Source organism: Cavia porcellus, unplaced genomic scaffold (assembly GCF_034190915.1).
Source record: "Cavia porcellus strain 051 isolate PalLab524CR breed Dunkin Hartley unplaced genomic scaffold, mCavPor4.1 scaffold_11, whole genome shotgun sequence".
NCBI classification, from domain to species: domain Eukaryota; kingdom Metazoa; phylum Chordata; class Mammalia; order Rodentia; family Caviidae; genus Cavia; species Cavia porcellus.
This window is the reverse complement of record NW_026947494.1, coordinates 13392597-13408045: the sequence shown is the minus strand read 5'-3', so window position 1 is coordinate 13408045 and position 15449 is coordinate 13392597. Positions and strand designations below refer to the sequence as shown.

The 15449-nt window shown below is 53.3% G+C and overlaps 1 protein-coding gene across 3 annotated transcripts in view; it reads left to right on the top strand.

Annotated features, from left to right (window-relative positions):
• Myo10 (myosin X) overlaps positions 1–15449 on the top strand; it is a 187998-nt gene that overhangs the window by 151309 nt on the left and 21240 nt on the right. For 2 of the 3 annotated variants that reach the window (XM_063257998.1, XM_063257997.1), the window contains exons 13-20: positions 295–419; positions 509–623; positions 3794–3900; positions 4905–5114; positions 5496–5541; positions 6346–7119; positions 8533–8656; positions 10691–10934. In XM_063257998.1, the coding sequence (XP_063114068.1) occupies positions 295–419; positions 509–623; positions 3794–3900; positions 4905–5114; positions 5496–5541; positions 6346–7119; positions 8533–8656; positions 10691–10934 (1745 nt within the window). The remainder of the gene's footprint in view (positions 1–294; positions 420–508; positions 624–3793; positions 3901–4904; positions 5115–5495; positions 5542–6345; positions 7120–8532; positions 8657–10690; positions 10935–15449) is intronic. The other variant, XM_003466728.4, reaches the window with a different exon arrangement.

Below are 15449 nucleotides of genomic sequence, written 5' to 3'. Positions count from 1 at the left end.
TAGGGTCACAGTTCTTAAAACAGGGTGACATGGGCCCTCCGGGGCTCACTCTCTAGCCTGTAGTTTGTGTTTTGTTGAGAATTTTTTCCACTTTTATTCTTTTTTTCTTTTGTATTGGGGATTGAACCGTCGCCTTCACACTGAGAGACAGGCCCTGTGTCGCTTTTTTGCCTTGAGACAGCATCTTGCTAGGGTCAAACTTGCGATCTTCCTGCCTCAGCCTCCCTGTGAGTAGGACCACAGGTGTCTGCCACCACACCTGGCAGCCTTATCTACTCCTGTCGCCCGCTGCAGATGCCGGACCACTTTGACCAGGCCGTCGTCCTGAACCAGCTGCGCTACTCAGGGATGCTGGAGACTGTGCGCATTCGCAAGGCGGGCTATGCCATCCGGAGGCCTTTCCAGGACTTCTACAAAAGGCGAGCGCTGCGTGGGTCCCTGCTCGTCCAAGGGGCGGGGCGGATGCAGGAACCCCAGCGGAGGCTGACTTGGTGGTCTCACGCTACAGGTACAAGGTGCTGACGAGGAACCTGGCCCTGCCCGAGGACGTGCGTGGGAGGTGCGCGGCGCTGCTGCAGCTCTACGATGCCTCCAGCAGCGAGTGGCAGCTGGGGAAGACCAAGGTGAGGGCTGGGAAGCTGCCCGGCTGCCAGCAGACCCGTGACACAAGTGGCTCTGTGCATGTGTGTGTGTGTGTGTGTGTGTGTGTGTGTGTGTGTGTGTGTGTGTCTGTGTGTGCATCCCAGGGTGACTCAGTGCCTCGGGTACACTAGGCAGCTCCCAGCTCCTCAGCGGTGGAGCCCTAATTCCTTCCCGTGGGCTGTGATCCACACCCTAGGTGTTGTCTCGCACCACTGTGGTGCAGAAAGCTGGCGGACAGTCTGGGCTCTTAGAGGTTGCCAAAAACTCAAGTCCAAACCAGGGAAAAGTAGCGCTAGGTACAGTGATGCATATCTGTAACCTTAGCCCTTAGGGGAGGTTGAGGCAGGAAGGTGGAAGTTTCATGTTCGTAGGTTTGGGGTCTTTTGAGACAGGGTCTCACCATGTGGGTCAGGCCGGTCTCGAACTCCTGGCCTCAGCACTCCTGCTCTGGTCTGCTGAGATTAAGGCAGTGTAATAATCATAGCAGTGACCCTGTCCCTCCTGCTGCAGGCTGCTAGCGGAGCCAGGAGATGCCTTGGGGTCACCTGAAGTGCCTGTCACCATGCTCCTCTCCCCACCCCTCCCTGGTCGGCGCAGCCTTTGGGTTGGGGCGCACTGAGCACAGGTCGGGATCTGACCTTCCTCTGTGCCACCTGTCTTCTTGGTGTCCCTGCGCTTAGCTCAGCTGTGACTATCCACACACTGCCCTGCCACGTGGCACAAAGAGCTGCTTGTCCTTCTCCACAGTGTGCATGTAGGAGCCACTCAGTCTGTGCTGCCCAGCATCTGCAAGGGGGCACAGGACCGGCTCTTTAATCACTCCAAAGAGGTAGAGAAGCAGCCCAGGGTTCCTCAGCGCAGCATCTGCTCAACTTTTCTTTAAATCAAAAAGAAATTGAAGCTGGGCATAGTGTAGCACACCTGCAAACCCAGCACTCTGCAGGCTGAAGCAGGAGACTGCTGCAAGTCTGAGGCCAGCCTGGACTCCAGAGTGAGACCCCCTCCTGTCTTACAGCCTTCTGCCTTTATGACGCGTCTCAGCCGCTGCTCATCTCCTCTCCGTGCCCCGTGCCCATCAGCTGCACCCTCAGTTTACATTCTGGAAGCCAGGCCACAAGGCTGAGGACTTGGCTGGTGCTTAGGCCATTGTCCCCCGCTAACACCCTCATGCAGCTGGCACAGTGGGCCCAGCACATAATCTTTACGCTTTTTTTTTTTTTTTTTGTCTTTTTCCATTTATTTATTTATTTATTTATTTATTTATTTTTTATCAGTACCGGGGATCGAACTCACGACTGCCTGCTTGCAAGGCAGGCGCTTATGCCGCTGAGCTAAATCCCCAGCCCCAAGCAGCACATAATCTTTAAAGCGTGAGCAGAAGGCTTCTCCAGGAGGCGAGTCCTTGTGGCCTGCAGGAACCAGGGAAGTCTTGCAGGAAGGAAGAGCTTAGAAAGTGGCATTTTGATGGGTGGGAATTGGAAGCGTCAGAGGCTGAAGCTGGCCAAAAGTTCATTTGCCACTAGAAATGCTGGAAAGGAACGGCAAACAGAAGCCTTGGAATCCTGTGGTCTCCATAGCTCTGACCTTGGCCAGGGGTTCAGTTTAATTACTTATTAGCTTGTGTGTCAGCAAGGCCTGCCACCACGTGGTGCAGACTTCGGCACAGGTATTTCACCATCGAAGCAGGAAGTGGGGCGATGCAGCCATCAGCTCAGGCGAGGTGACACTGCGTGTCGCTGGCCCAAGAGCAGTGCCTGTGCAGACCCCACAGCAAGGGCTTCTGTCTGGAGCAGGGGCCTTCCCGGAGGACAGGCCGAGGGTCCTGCACACGCAATCCCAGCACAGCAAGGCCTCTGAGCTGACCTCAGTGGAAAAGCAGGGCTAATCAGATTGGCTCAAGTTTCCTAGAAATTTTTCTTTCCCTTTGTGGTACTGGGGATTGAGCCCAGGCCCTTCACACGGAAGCTGAAGCTGTTTTTTTGGGATGTGGATGTCCCAAAATAGCTCCAGTTTATTTAGTCCCAGTTCATGTGTGTGTGTGTGTGACTGAACTGAGATGTCACTTCAATTCATGCTTCAAATTCAGTGTTTAAATTTTGCTTTGTTTTGTTTTTTGAAACAGAGTGACACTGTGTAGTCACGCCTGGCCTTGAATTCCTAGTGATCCTCCTGTCTCAGCCTCAGGAGTGCTGGGATGACAGGAATGCACCGCCACACCCAGCTCTCAGAATCCTCACTACATTTATTTATAGGGTACCACACAAAATAGTCCTTTTCCTCCTTTCTCTTCCTTTTCTTATTTTTTACCCAGGAAATTGAACCCAGGAGCACTGAGCAACACTCCCAACCGTTGTTTTATTTTATTTTATTTTGAGACAAGGTCTCACTCAGTTGCCCAGCTAGCTGGCTTTCGGCTTGCAGCCCTCCCGCCTCAGCCTCCTGAGCAGCTGAGATTACAGCCCTACACCACCACACCTACCAGGTTCCCTTCTCAGTGTAACTATTTTCATGTGCATTTGTGTTTGAAGCCAAAACACTCTGCTCATAATTGCTGAGCAAGCATGAGAAGGAGGCATCCCATGATGGCAGGATGATGGGGTCTTTCCCTTTCCCCTCCCTTGTCTTTCTAACCCGAACCCCGACAGTTCTCCTACAGATGCACTGGAGGATGCATACTGGTGTGAACTGTGTGTCTCTGTCCCCAGTGACAACACAGGAGAATTCTGGAGCCTTTACCCGGTGCAACTGCACAGCCATTCATGCCTGCTGGACCTCATCCTGGAAGCACCGAGACTTGGATTTTGTATATGTTTTTCTCTTTCTTTTTTGTGACATATCCCGACTGGATTTTATACAGGTGTTACCCATTGGCAGGTGGGACCTTTACAAAGCACTATTGTAGAAAACATGGCCACTCAAGTCTAAAGCAAACAGGAGAGAAAGAGAGAAAAGCATCACCCCACACCAGGCAGAGGGCCAATCCCAGCACCCAAAAGGCTGAAGCATACAGATCGCTCCAAGTTCAAAGCCAGGCTGCAATGCATAGGGAGATCTTGTCTCCAAATCCAAAAATGTCTCCAAAATATCACCCCCCAAAAGCCCCAACTCAGGGATGCTTTCCTTCTACCGACCCTGTTCTGTGTCCCTATAGGTCTTCCTCCGGGAATCCTTGGAGCAGAAGCTGGAGAGGCAGCGGGAGGAGGAAGTCACTCGGGCGGCTATGGTGATCCGGGCCCACGTCCTGGGCTACTTGGCACGGTGAAGACCGCACAGAGGGTGTCCCCAGCGGGTGGTCTATTGCTGGCCTCCAGCGTGTCCAAGGGCAGGAGGAAAAAACCACCCAGCAGGGACCAGGCAGCCATGGGGAAAGGTGCTGGCGGGGGCCTTGGTTCAGACCACCACCTTGTCCCAGGGCTCTGCCCAGACCCTGGTCACTTAGGCAGCTGCTCTGTGTGTGGTACTGAAGCCACGGCGTCCTCCTGGTCACTTCAGCATCACAGGCTGGGGGTCCTGATTGCAAATGCTCGGCACAGGAGGGTTTTGAAGTTCGCAGCTTTTGAGTTTTGGAATACTGGCACCTGCCTGGTGGATGGGGCCTTCGCTGACAATCTGAAATCCACAATGCTCTGTGATCTTTTTTTTTTTTAAATGGTGCTGGGGGTGGAACCCAGGGCCTCACACATGCTAGGCATGTGTTAAACCCCAGGCCTAGGAATCTGGAATGGTTTCAGCATTACATCAACACTCAAAATGTTTGAGAATTTCAGATTTCTGACTGTCTCCAGAAACAGCATCTCTGTGTGTATTCGTTCCCTCAGGCATGCCTTTGAACTCACTGTGTAACCAAACGCAGGGCGATCAGCCTGCCTCAGCCTCTCACGTGCTAGTTTTACAAGCATGCCCCACCACTGGGCTGCATTTTGTGAATCTAGAGCCTCTGCTGTGGGGGGATTTTGCTTTGTGTCAGCGGTTTTCTTGGGAACGGGAGAATGTATCAAGTTCCCTTTGGTCCTGTTAGCCAGAGTCCTACCTGAGTTCTCCAAGTGGGCATTCGTGGTTGAGTGGTTTATTTGGTCAGGATCGTGATAGGATCTTAGCTTGGTTTGTTACCCTTGCTTTGTTTTCCTTCTGTCTTGCTGCAGGGGCTCCTTAGTCTCTGCAGTCTAAGGAGAGGATATCCACGCCTCCTGGCTGGTTCCCTCCGCGCATGCGCCTGGGTGTAACCCACGGCCTCCCTGACTGTTGTGCCGTTCCCTCTGCAGAAAGCACTACAGAAAGGTCCTGCACGGCGTGGTGACGATCCAGAAGAATGTCCGGGCCTTTCTGCTGCGGCGGAGGTTTCTGCACCTGAAGAAAGCAGCCCTCGTAGTGCAGAAGCAGCTGCGCGGCCAGCGAGCGCGCAGAGTGTACGGGCGAATGCTGGCAGAGAAGCGGGAGGAGGAGGCGAGGAAGAGGCTGGAGGAGGAGGAGAGGTAATGTCCGGTCCGGACCTTTCCTGCTGGAGGGCACGAAAAGGGAGCGCTTGGGTTCTATACTGTGCATGTATTAAGAATTCCCGCTGGGGGCCGCAGAGTCTGCTGTGTGAAACAAACAGCCTCTCCTGGCCACAAGGACGCAGAATTCCTTCGCAGCCGGTAACCCAGTTCTGCCCTGCAGCTGCTCGAGCGGGGGCTCCACCGCACCAAAGCGGGGGAGCTCGGGCTGGGTGTCACGCGGTGTAGAGCCCCTGCCCATCATGCCCGAGGTCCTGGGTTCGAGCGCTCCTGCTGCCCCGTGAAGGACCCTACGTCTTGCCCTAAAGTGGTTCTAAGATGAATGCTGATGGTCATACTTGTTTTTCCCTCTGTTTTCAGAGAAAGACAGAGAGTGCAGAAAGAAGCAGAGCTCCGGGCCCAACAGGTAGGGACCGTGGTGACAACACAGCCTGTCCTTTATTTACCTGATTCCTCTCCACCTCAGACCTCTTGGCTCAACACTGAAATAATAACTCAGAGCCGTCCAGGGAGAGCAGCTTGGAAGAAACGGCTGGCAGTTAGCAGCGTGGTTTTTCCTGGGGCTAAGCTGTATGGTGTGCAGATGTCACCTTCTCCCGCTTCTTCTCTGGAACCTTTGTGCACATCCCTAATGTGTATGCCCTATAACCTGTCACTTCTTAGAAGATCACTGTATCCATCCATCCATCCAACTGTGGTACTGTGTTTTGGATCCAGCACCTTTAAACTGACCTATTTTCCCAGGCTTTAAAAAAATAAAAAAAGGTGTTGTTTTGTTTTAATTTCAAGACTGGGTCTCGTAAGTCACTGAATTGCTCAGGTGTGACTCAAACTTTTAATCCTAACTGGGGCCACAGCTCAGGGGTACAGCACTTGCCTAACACACACATAAGGCCCTGGATTCGAGCCCCAGTATTGCAAAACCCAAAACAACAGAACAACAAAACACCTTCCGGGCCCCCTGCCTCAGCCTCCCGGAGTGCTGGGAACACAGGCATGCCATGCGCTAGGGCCCTGTTTAGACTGCATGTGTCCCCAAACTAAGGGCACCTTTTAATTTCCTTGCGTCTTTAAAGGCTGACTGTCCAAACCCAGCCACACCCCAAGGTCCTGGGTGCTTGGGCTGCCCTGTGGGTCTGGAGGCCAATGCTGAGCGCTCGACCACCGCCTCCCCAGATCCTAACTCGAACCCCGCTTCCTTCTTCCCGAGCAGGAGGAAGAGGCCAGGCGGCAGCGCGAGCTGGAGGCTGCAGAGCTGAGCCGCGAGCTGCAGAAGCAGCGGGAGAACAAGCAGGTGGAGGAGATCCTGCGGCTGGAGCGCGAGATCGAAGACCTGCAGCGCATGAAGGAGCAGCAGGAGCTGAGCCTGACCGAGGCCTCGCTGCAGCGGCTGCGGCGGCGGCGTGATGAAGAGCTGCGGCGGCTGGAGGACGAGGCCAGCCGGGCGGCGCACGAGTTCCTGGCCGCGCTCAACTTCCATGAGATCGACGCGTGTGTGCGCGGTCTGGAGCGCTCCCTGGCTGCGGGCGGCAGCTCGGGCCCTGGGTTCGACTTCGGGCAGCCCTACCCGGAGGAGGAGGATGAGGAGGAGGACGAGGGCTTCGCGGCCGACGAGGATGCAGACGCCTTCAAGGACTCGCCCAACCCCAGCGAGCATGGCCACTCGGACCAGCGCACGAGCGGCATCCGCACCAGCGACGACTCCTCCGAGGAGGACCCCTATGTGAATGAGGCGGCCTCGGGGGCGCCAGGGGACCCGGACTCACACGACGCCACCTACTGTGAGCCTGGCGCGGCCCCTGGCGGCGACAGCGGCCACCAGGACCAGGACGACGATGAGGACGATGGCGCAGTCACCTCGGGCAGCAGCGTCACCTTCTCCAACTCCTATGGCAGCCAGTGGTCCCCCGACTATCGCTGCTCTGTGGGCACCTGCAACAGCTCGGGCGCCTACGGCTTCAGCTCCGAGGGCGCACAGTCCTCGGTGGGTGCAGAGTCCCGGGGCTATGCTAGCAAGACACGCCTGTGGTCAGCAGCAGGCTTTGGGATGGTGGGGAACCCTGAACCAAAGATGGCCACACAGGGTCCAGGCCGGCTGTGGGGGTACAGGCCCCTAATCCTAGCACCTGGGGGAGGTTGAGGTGGGAGGATCGCCAGAAGTTCTGGGCCAGCCTGGCTATATGGTGATAGGGGCCCTCTCTCTTTAAAAAAAAAAAGCTCCAATGGATCTGAAACCAGAGATGGCAAAATCAGGAGCTAAGTTAGGTGTGCTGACACACATGCCTGTAATTCCAGGACCCAGGAGAGGCTGAGTCAGGAGGATCTCCAGGAATTCCAAGCTACAGAGTGAGAGTCAGTCTCAGAAAAACAAAATGACACCCCCCCCCCACACACACACACAAATGATATTTCCCTAAACCAGAGATTTAAAAATCAGGATCCTGCCGGAGATTTAGCTCAGTGGCATAAGCGCATGCTTTGCAAGCCCATGATCCTGAGCTTGAACCCGGTACAAGAAAAAAATCAGCATCTCAAACATGGGTCATGTCTGTGATCCAACATCTGTGAAATTGAGGCAGAAGAATTAGCTCAAATTCAAGGCCAGCCTAAGCTGCAGGCAAAGTTCAGAGGGAAACTACCTAGCAAACCCTAAACAGATAGACAGATAGATAAGGACCAACAGACTCCTAAACCAAAAATGTCTGTGAAGCCAAATGGCCAAGAGTTCAAGGCCAGCCTGGGATACACAGCAAGACTTGTCTCAAAACAAAAAACAAACCAAACACGAGTGTGGTGGCATGCCCTTGTAATGCCAGCACTTGGGAGGCCCGAGTGAGACTAGCCTGGGCTACAAAGTGAGTCCAAGGCCAGCCTCAACTGCATAGCTAGACCTTGTCTCAAAAAGACAACAAACTAACAAACAAACCCAAGCAGGGGTTTAGAGATAATCTTAAATTTTGCAAATGCCAGAATCTGCCTGTTTGGGATTCAGTTTGGCCCAAGGCCTGAGGAAACACGGTGTGATTGGCCCCTTAGCCTTGCGGACTCCAAAGCCCAAGGTGCACGGTGTTATTTAGTGAGCTGCTTATAAGGGAAGAAGCTTCGGGCTTGTTGATTTGGTTTCTTTGAGACAGTCTCACTGTGTAGTTCAGGCTGGCTTTGAACTCCTGTCCTGCCGCAGCTTTCTGAGTGCTGGCATGACAGGAATGCAGCGGCACACGCCTGGCATAAAGCTTGGTGTTCTGCCGTGCCGGGCTCCTCTGGTCACCGCCCTCTGGGCAGCAGTGTAACAGGGAGTGTTTCTTCCTCCTGGACCCCACACTTGGGCTGTATGCTGGGCGTGTTCTTTGCCTGTCTCTCCTCCTCTTGCTGACTGCGGGCCCCTCTCCTTGTCTAGTTTGAAGACAGCGAAGAGGACTTTGACTCCAGGTTCGACACGGACGACGAGCTGTCCTACCGGCGGGACTCTGTGTACAGCTGTGTCACGCTGCCCTACTTCCACAGCTTCCTGTACATGAAAGGTGCGGTCTGTGGCCCCGGGCAGCGTGGCCTAGGGCAGTGGGAACTAAGACTTGTTTGTTTGGCTCTGTGTTTTGAGACACTGTAGCCCAGGGTAGCCTCTTAACTCATTGTGGTCCTCCTGCCTCAGCCTCCTGAGTGCTGGGATGACGGGTATGCCATTGCGCCCAGCTTCACTTTTCGCTTATGTTTTTGTTTGATGTCTTCAGTTTCGTTTTGTTGGGTTTTTTTTTTTTTTTTAGATTTTTGTTTATTTGTTTTTTGCCAGGGTCTGTTTGAGACAGGGTCTCACTATGCAGTTCAAACTAGCCTTGAACTCAGTTTGTAGCTCAGGCTGGCCTTGAACTTGCAGTGACCCTCCTGCCTCAGCCTCCAGTTCCACCAGGCCCTGTCCTGCTGCTTGTTCTTCTGATATCTGAGTCTGAGGACTCACATTAGTCATTTGCTTTTCAAATTTGCTGTGTCTGCCTCAGGCTTACAATATAACCCCACAGGCTTGGTTCAGGGGAGGCTTCTCCCCTCTGAGCTGTTTGGGGTAGAGCTTATGGGAGCAGAGATTCTGTAGGTGCAGCAGCATTTAATCTTTAGTAAAGTCTTTAATGAAACAGTGCTCATACTTTGCAGAGAACCCTATGAAAGAAGTAGAGGCAGGCGGTCAGCCGTGCAGATCAGCTTTCCTGCAGGCGGCTCCTGAGGCGATGGTCTTGGGGTGAACAGCCTTGGTCAGGGTTTCAGTATCCCTGGACTCCACAGCAGTGGTTCTGGGCGCTGCTAAGAGCCAGGCAGGGTGACGCCGCTGTGTGGACGCTGCCGCAGGAAGACGATGAGATGAGGAGGCAGCTGGGGGCCACATCTGTCCTCTGGGCTTGATTTAGGGGACCCAGGTTAGACTCTCAGGCCAGACAATTGCAGTCATACTGTGTGGCTCATGTCCCTTGGCAAGTTTGCTGGAAACAGCTCTGGAGCACGCCCAACCTGCCGGAGGCTCTTCTGGGGTAATGAGGGAGGATGTTACCATCACGTGGTGAGGCCAGGGAACTGGCCCTTACTGTTTTGAGCACCAGCCGGGGCCGCCATCCCTGTGTCTCTTCCCGAGGGAGGCTTGGTCTGCAATCCCTGCAGTCACTGGAGAAGGATCCTAGGCAGGTGTGGTGGTACCTCCCTGTACTTCCAACCATCAGGAGGCTGAGGCAGGAGGATCCCAGGCTGGATGGTGAGTTTGAAGCCAGAAAGAACTATACAGTGAGACCCTGGCTCAAAAAAGGAAAAAGAAAAGTTCTGTTAAATTTATTTTGCAGTCTATGAAAAGGGAGCATTATGTATGCCTACTTAGGCGACATTTAACTGGTTGAGCAGACAAGTCGTGTAGACAATTTAGAATGGACTGTGTTCTTCAGTGAACTAAGTGAAACAGATTTTTGAATGATGGGGAAATATTCGGGTATCTTTAGCGAATCTAGAAAACTAAAATGAAATTATCCATCTAGAAAGTAACAATTTTTTTATCCTATTAAAGATAACATCTGAGCCAGGCACAGGGACACCTGTAAGTCTAATACTCTGGGAGGCAGAGGCAGGAGAATCACAAGTTCAAACCCAACCCGGGCAACTTAGTGACCCAGAAGTGACTCTGACTCTCTTGTGGGTCAGAGTGGCAATTTGTTACCCGCCTTCCTGTGACCTCCTTACACAGATGGTCAACTAAGTGTGCAGGAGCTGGGTTTGGGCATAGAAAAAGGCCATGACCCTGTGTGATGGCCACACTGCTGCAGTGTCCAGTGTGCCCTGCACATGGCACACATCTCTGCCTGCAGTAGAGGGTCTCAGAGTGTTTTTCAGCCTGGGCAGAAGTTTGATTGGCTTTTCCTAGCCAGGAGGGCTCCTGTTATTCCAGCACACAGGAGGCTGAGGCAGGAGAATCACCTCAAATTCCAGGCCAGCCTCAACTACACAGTGAGACTGTTGTCTCTAAAAAGCCAGCTGCATAACACCTCTGACCGAGGTTTCCCGCTGTTTCTCTCCCCGCCCGGGCGCAGGCGGCCTCATGAACTCCTGGAAGCGCCGCTGGTGTGTGCTCAAGGACGAGACCTTCCTGTGGTTTCGCTCCAAGCAGGAGGCCCTCAAGCAGGGCTGGCTGCACAAGAAGGGTGGCGGCTCGTCCACCCTGTCGCGGAGGAACTGGAAGAGGCGCTGGTTCGTGCTGCGCCAGGCCAAGCTGATGTACTTCGAGAACGACAGCGAGGAGAAGCTCAGGGGCACCATCGAGGTCCGGATGGCCAGGTAGGTGGGCGCCCGGCGGGAGCCTGGCTCCCCCGACCGCAAGGCTCCGATGCTTAGCTCCTAAGAGTGTAGGGGTCCCAAAGGTGATTTAACCAAGCCAGGCAGGGAGACGCACAACTGTCACCCCAGCACATGGGAGGCTGAGGCAGAAGGATCGCCATGAGTTTGAGCAGCGTGGGCTTCGTAGTAAATCCAAGGACAGCCTCCACTGCATAGCAAGACCCTGTCTGACAAAAAACAAAACCAAAAAAAAAAAAAAGAATTTATTAGAAAATAATTCACCAAATATAATTGTATATGGCATAAAAATGGTGTAAATACTGAGCAGCTGATGAGGGTCCAGTAGAGACAGTAAGTCCACGCAGGAGCAGGCTGACCCTTGGAGATCTGTTTTAAAATGAATTCTTCATCTAATTTTCCTGCACTGTCTACGCTGCCCTCCCAGTTCCCGCCAGCAAAGGGGCAGAGCTGGTCCCTAAATCCATGCAGCCACAGCTTGGACAATCAAGGGCCCTGGTTGGTTGTTAAAAATGTTTTCAGAAACCAGTTGGCATGGTAGGGGACGGGGCAGCTGGCTTTCTTGGAAAACCAGGCTCTAAGCACAGAAGCACACTGGGGGTGGCCTGTAACACTGCTCCACACTCCACCAGCAGAACCGCAGAGACAGGGAAGTGGCAGGATTTGCTCTCAGATCAGGTCACCCCAGAGGTCGAGAGGCTTGGGAACAGGACATCATGTCTCACTGGCCAGCATCGGCCACTCAGGCAGAGGCTCCCGGGGACAGAAAAGAGAAGTGAGGCCGTGGTGGATTTAGTTCTCAGGATGAACAGTAAAGTACAAGCAGCAGAGTGTTGGGCCTCTTGGGCCACCCTTTCAGTTCCTTAGGAGCAAGAGCAGTGGGGCACCAGGGTCTGAATCCCAGGGTGTGGTACAACTCCGGGGACCCCCACTGTCTGTTCCCAGCTCGTACCCCAGGATGTCCTCTTATGTGCCCCATCGATGGGGCTGCCGGTTCCAGGAGGCTGAGCATGCTCACCGTCACCAAAGTACCGTCCAGCTGGGCCCCGTGGCCACAGCTTCCACACCTGCCGATGGAGAGAAGAGTCACATCTGCAGTTCAGGCTGGCCTGGAGCTCACTTTGTAGCCCAGGCTGGTCTCGAGCTCACAATGGTCCTCCTGCCTCAGCCTCCCGAGTGCTGGGAGTACCCCACCACACGAGGTTTTAAGAGTCCCTTCTTTACTAATCACATATAAGCCACTTTTCCCCTTGTCCTACACCTCCCAGAGTCCTAGCTAGCCAGCTCTGCAGAGTGCGCCCACTGGACGAGCTGCTGGGTGACCACCGACAGCCAGTGCAGAATATAGTGCCATCTTCCGGGGTCTGTGAGCTCCCGTGGGCCTGGGTGTCTGAAGCGGGTCCTGGGGGTTCTCTTGTGTCCCTGCTGCTGTCCCCCGAGTGCTTCCCAATGAGGCTGTGCTCTCGAGTTACACAGGTGGCAGCTCTTCACTGTTTCCAATGTGCAGCGCAGCGGGATCCAAGGGTTTCCTGTTAGGACTTTTTTTTTTTTTTTTTTTTTTTAATTTTATTTAAGAGGAAAAAGAGAAAAACACAAAACAAAACAAAGCGGTGTAAGGGTACACGTAATACAGAACTACAAAAAAAAAAAAACATAATAGTAAGGAATCACCTGCTAATAGATTACATATTATCATCTTGGAAATAGTTGCTCAAATCACAGTATCAAAGAATACAAAGTGGACATTCAAACAGAGAGACTGCAAACAGCTGTGTTCAATGATCCAAAAACATTAATATAGTCAGCTATTTAACACCCCTAAACACACTTGCTGTTATATCCGTTAGAGCTCTTTTTTTCCCCTCTCTTTTTTACAACAAAATTTACACTTTTTGGATTTTATTACTCCTTAGTTCTTATTACTTTTTTGGGGGGAGAGAATAAAGTCAAATATGGAAAACAAAGCTGTCAGTCAAAACCAAGGATAGACATAGCACATGATGTAGAACAGAGTACAAGGTTATCAACAATGGTTATCAAAGTTGTCTCTTGTTTCCTTAAAAAGAATAGTCTATCTCATTATATATTATAAAGTTGGACAAAACAGTAGGGAACAAGACCAATAAAACTTAGGCATTGTAAACATTACAGGACTTCCAAAGAAGACAATAGTCAAACCAGAATGGGCAACTTAGTGAATCTTATTGCCTTCAAAGTAGTTGCCTATACCCTCAAACTTGATATTATCATATAGAATGGAACAGAGTCTAATCAGTCAAAACAAGATCGTGGGAGCATTACAGGACTTCAAAACAAGTTAATAGGATATCAAAAAGAGTTACTATAAAATATGCTAATTTTTTTTAAATTTTTCCCCTTAATTAAGACAAACATAAGAAATAACTAAATAATTTTTTAAAGAATAAGGGAGAGATTGAGATAAGCTCCAACATGGCATGGATCTCAGGAGATACTGCTAGATCTCGCCCTGGAAGGGCTGCAGGCTGCCACCCTGCCTCCACTCACAGGGAGAGGAGATGCTGGCTTGGCTTCCCAGAGACCTAAGCTGCAACAGGGCGAGGATCTCAGGAGACACTGCTAGTTCTCCCCCTGGAAGGGCTGCAGGCTGCCACCCTGCCACCGCTTACAGGGAGGGGAGAAGCTGGCTTGGCATACCAGAGTCCTGAGCTCCAACATGGCATGGATCTCAGGAGACACTGCTAGTTCTCCCCCTGGAAGGGCTGCAGTGGGCTAAACTACCGCCGCTTGCCAGGGAGGGGAGGTGCTGGCTTGGCTTCCCAGAGTCCTAAGTTCCAGCATGGCGTGGATCTCAGGAGACACTGCTAGTTCTCCCCCTGGAAGGGCTGCAGGATGCCACCCTGCCTCCGCTTACAGGGAGGGGAGATGCTGGCTTGGCTTCCCAGAGTCCTAAGCTCCAACATGGTGTGGATCTCAGGAGACACTGCTAGTTCTCCCCCTGGAAGGGCTGCAGCAGTGGGCTAAACTACCGCCGCTTACCAGGGAGGGGAGGTGCTGGCTTGGCTTCCCAGAGTCCTAAGTTCCAGCATGGCATGGATCTCAGGAGAGACTCCTAGTTCTCCCCCTGGAAGGGCTGCAGGCTGCCACCCTGCCTCCGCTTGCAGGGAGGGGAGATGCTGGCTTGGCTTCCCAGAGTCCTAAGCTCCAACATGGTGTGGATCTCAGGAGACACTGCTAGTTCTCCCCCTGGAAGGGCTGCAGCAGTGGGCTAAACTACCGCCGCTTACCAGGGAGGGGAGGTGCTGGCTTGGCTTCCCAGAGTCCTAAGTTCCAGCATGGCATGGATCTCAGGAGACACTGCTAGTTCTCCCCCTGGAAGGGCTGCAGGCTGCCACCCTGCCTCCGCTTACAGGGAGGGGAGATGCTGGCTTGGCTTCCCAGAGTCCTAAGCTCCAACATGGTGTGGATCTCAGGAGAGACTCCTAGTTCTCCCCCTGGAAGGGATGCTGGCTTGGCTTCCCAGAGTCCTAAGCTCCAACATGGTGTGGATCTCAGGAGACACTGCTAGTTCTCCCCCTGGAAGGGCTGCAGTGGGCTAAACTACCGCCACTTACCAGGGAGGGGAGGTGCTGGCTTGGCTTCCCAGAGTCCTAAGTTCCAGCATGGCGTGGATCTCAGGAGAGACTCCTAGTTCTCCCCCTGGAAGGGCTGCAGGCTGCCACCCTGCCTCCGCTTACAGGGAGGGGAGATGCTGGCTTGGCTTCCCAGAGTCCTAAGCTCCAACATGGTGTGGATCTCAGGAGACACTGCTAGTTCTCCCCCTGGAAGGGCTGCAGCAGTGGGCTAAACTACCGCCGCTTACCAGGGAGGGGAGGTGCTGGCTTGGCTTCCCAGAGTCCTAAGTTCCAGCATGGCGTGGATCTCAGGAGAGAATCCTAGTTCTCCCCCTGGAAGGGCTGCAGGCTGCCACCCTGCCTCCGCTTGCAGGGAGGGGAGATGCTGGCTTGGCTTCCCAGAGTCCTAAGCTCCAACATGGCGTGGATCTCAGGAGACACTGCTAGTTCTCCCCCTGGAAGGGCTGCAGTGGGCTAAACTACCGCCACTTACCAGGGAGGGGAGGTGCTGGCTTGGCTTCCCAGAGTCCTAAGTTCCAGCATGGCGTGGATCTCAGGAGAGACTCCTAGTTCTCCCCCTGGAAGGGCTGCAGGCTGCCACCCTGCCTCCGCTTACAGGGAGGGGAGATGCTGGCTTGGCTTCCCAGAGTCCTGAGCTCCAACATGGCGTGGATCTCAGGAGACACTGCTAGTTCTCCCCCTGGAAGGGCTGCAGTCCTGTTAGGACTTTGTATCTTGCAATGTTTAAGCATCGGTCGGAGAAGAACATTCCACAGCCAGAGCCTCATCTGCAGCTTTCCAAGACTGACCCCCTCATCCAGCAGGGTTCCCACAGCTGTCCCTTAAGGCTCCCCAACCTGGGCTTCTCCTCAGTCAGCCTGTAAATATGCTGTTAATGTCCTGG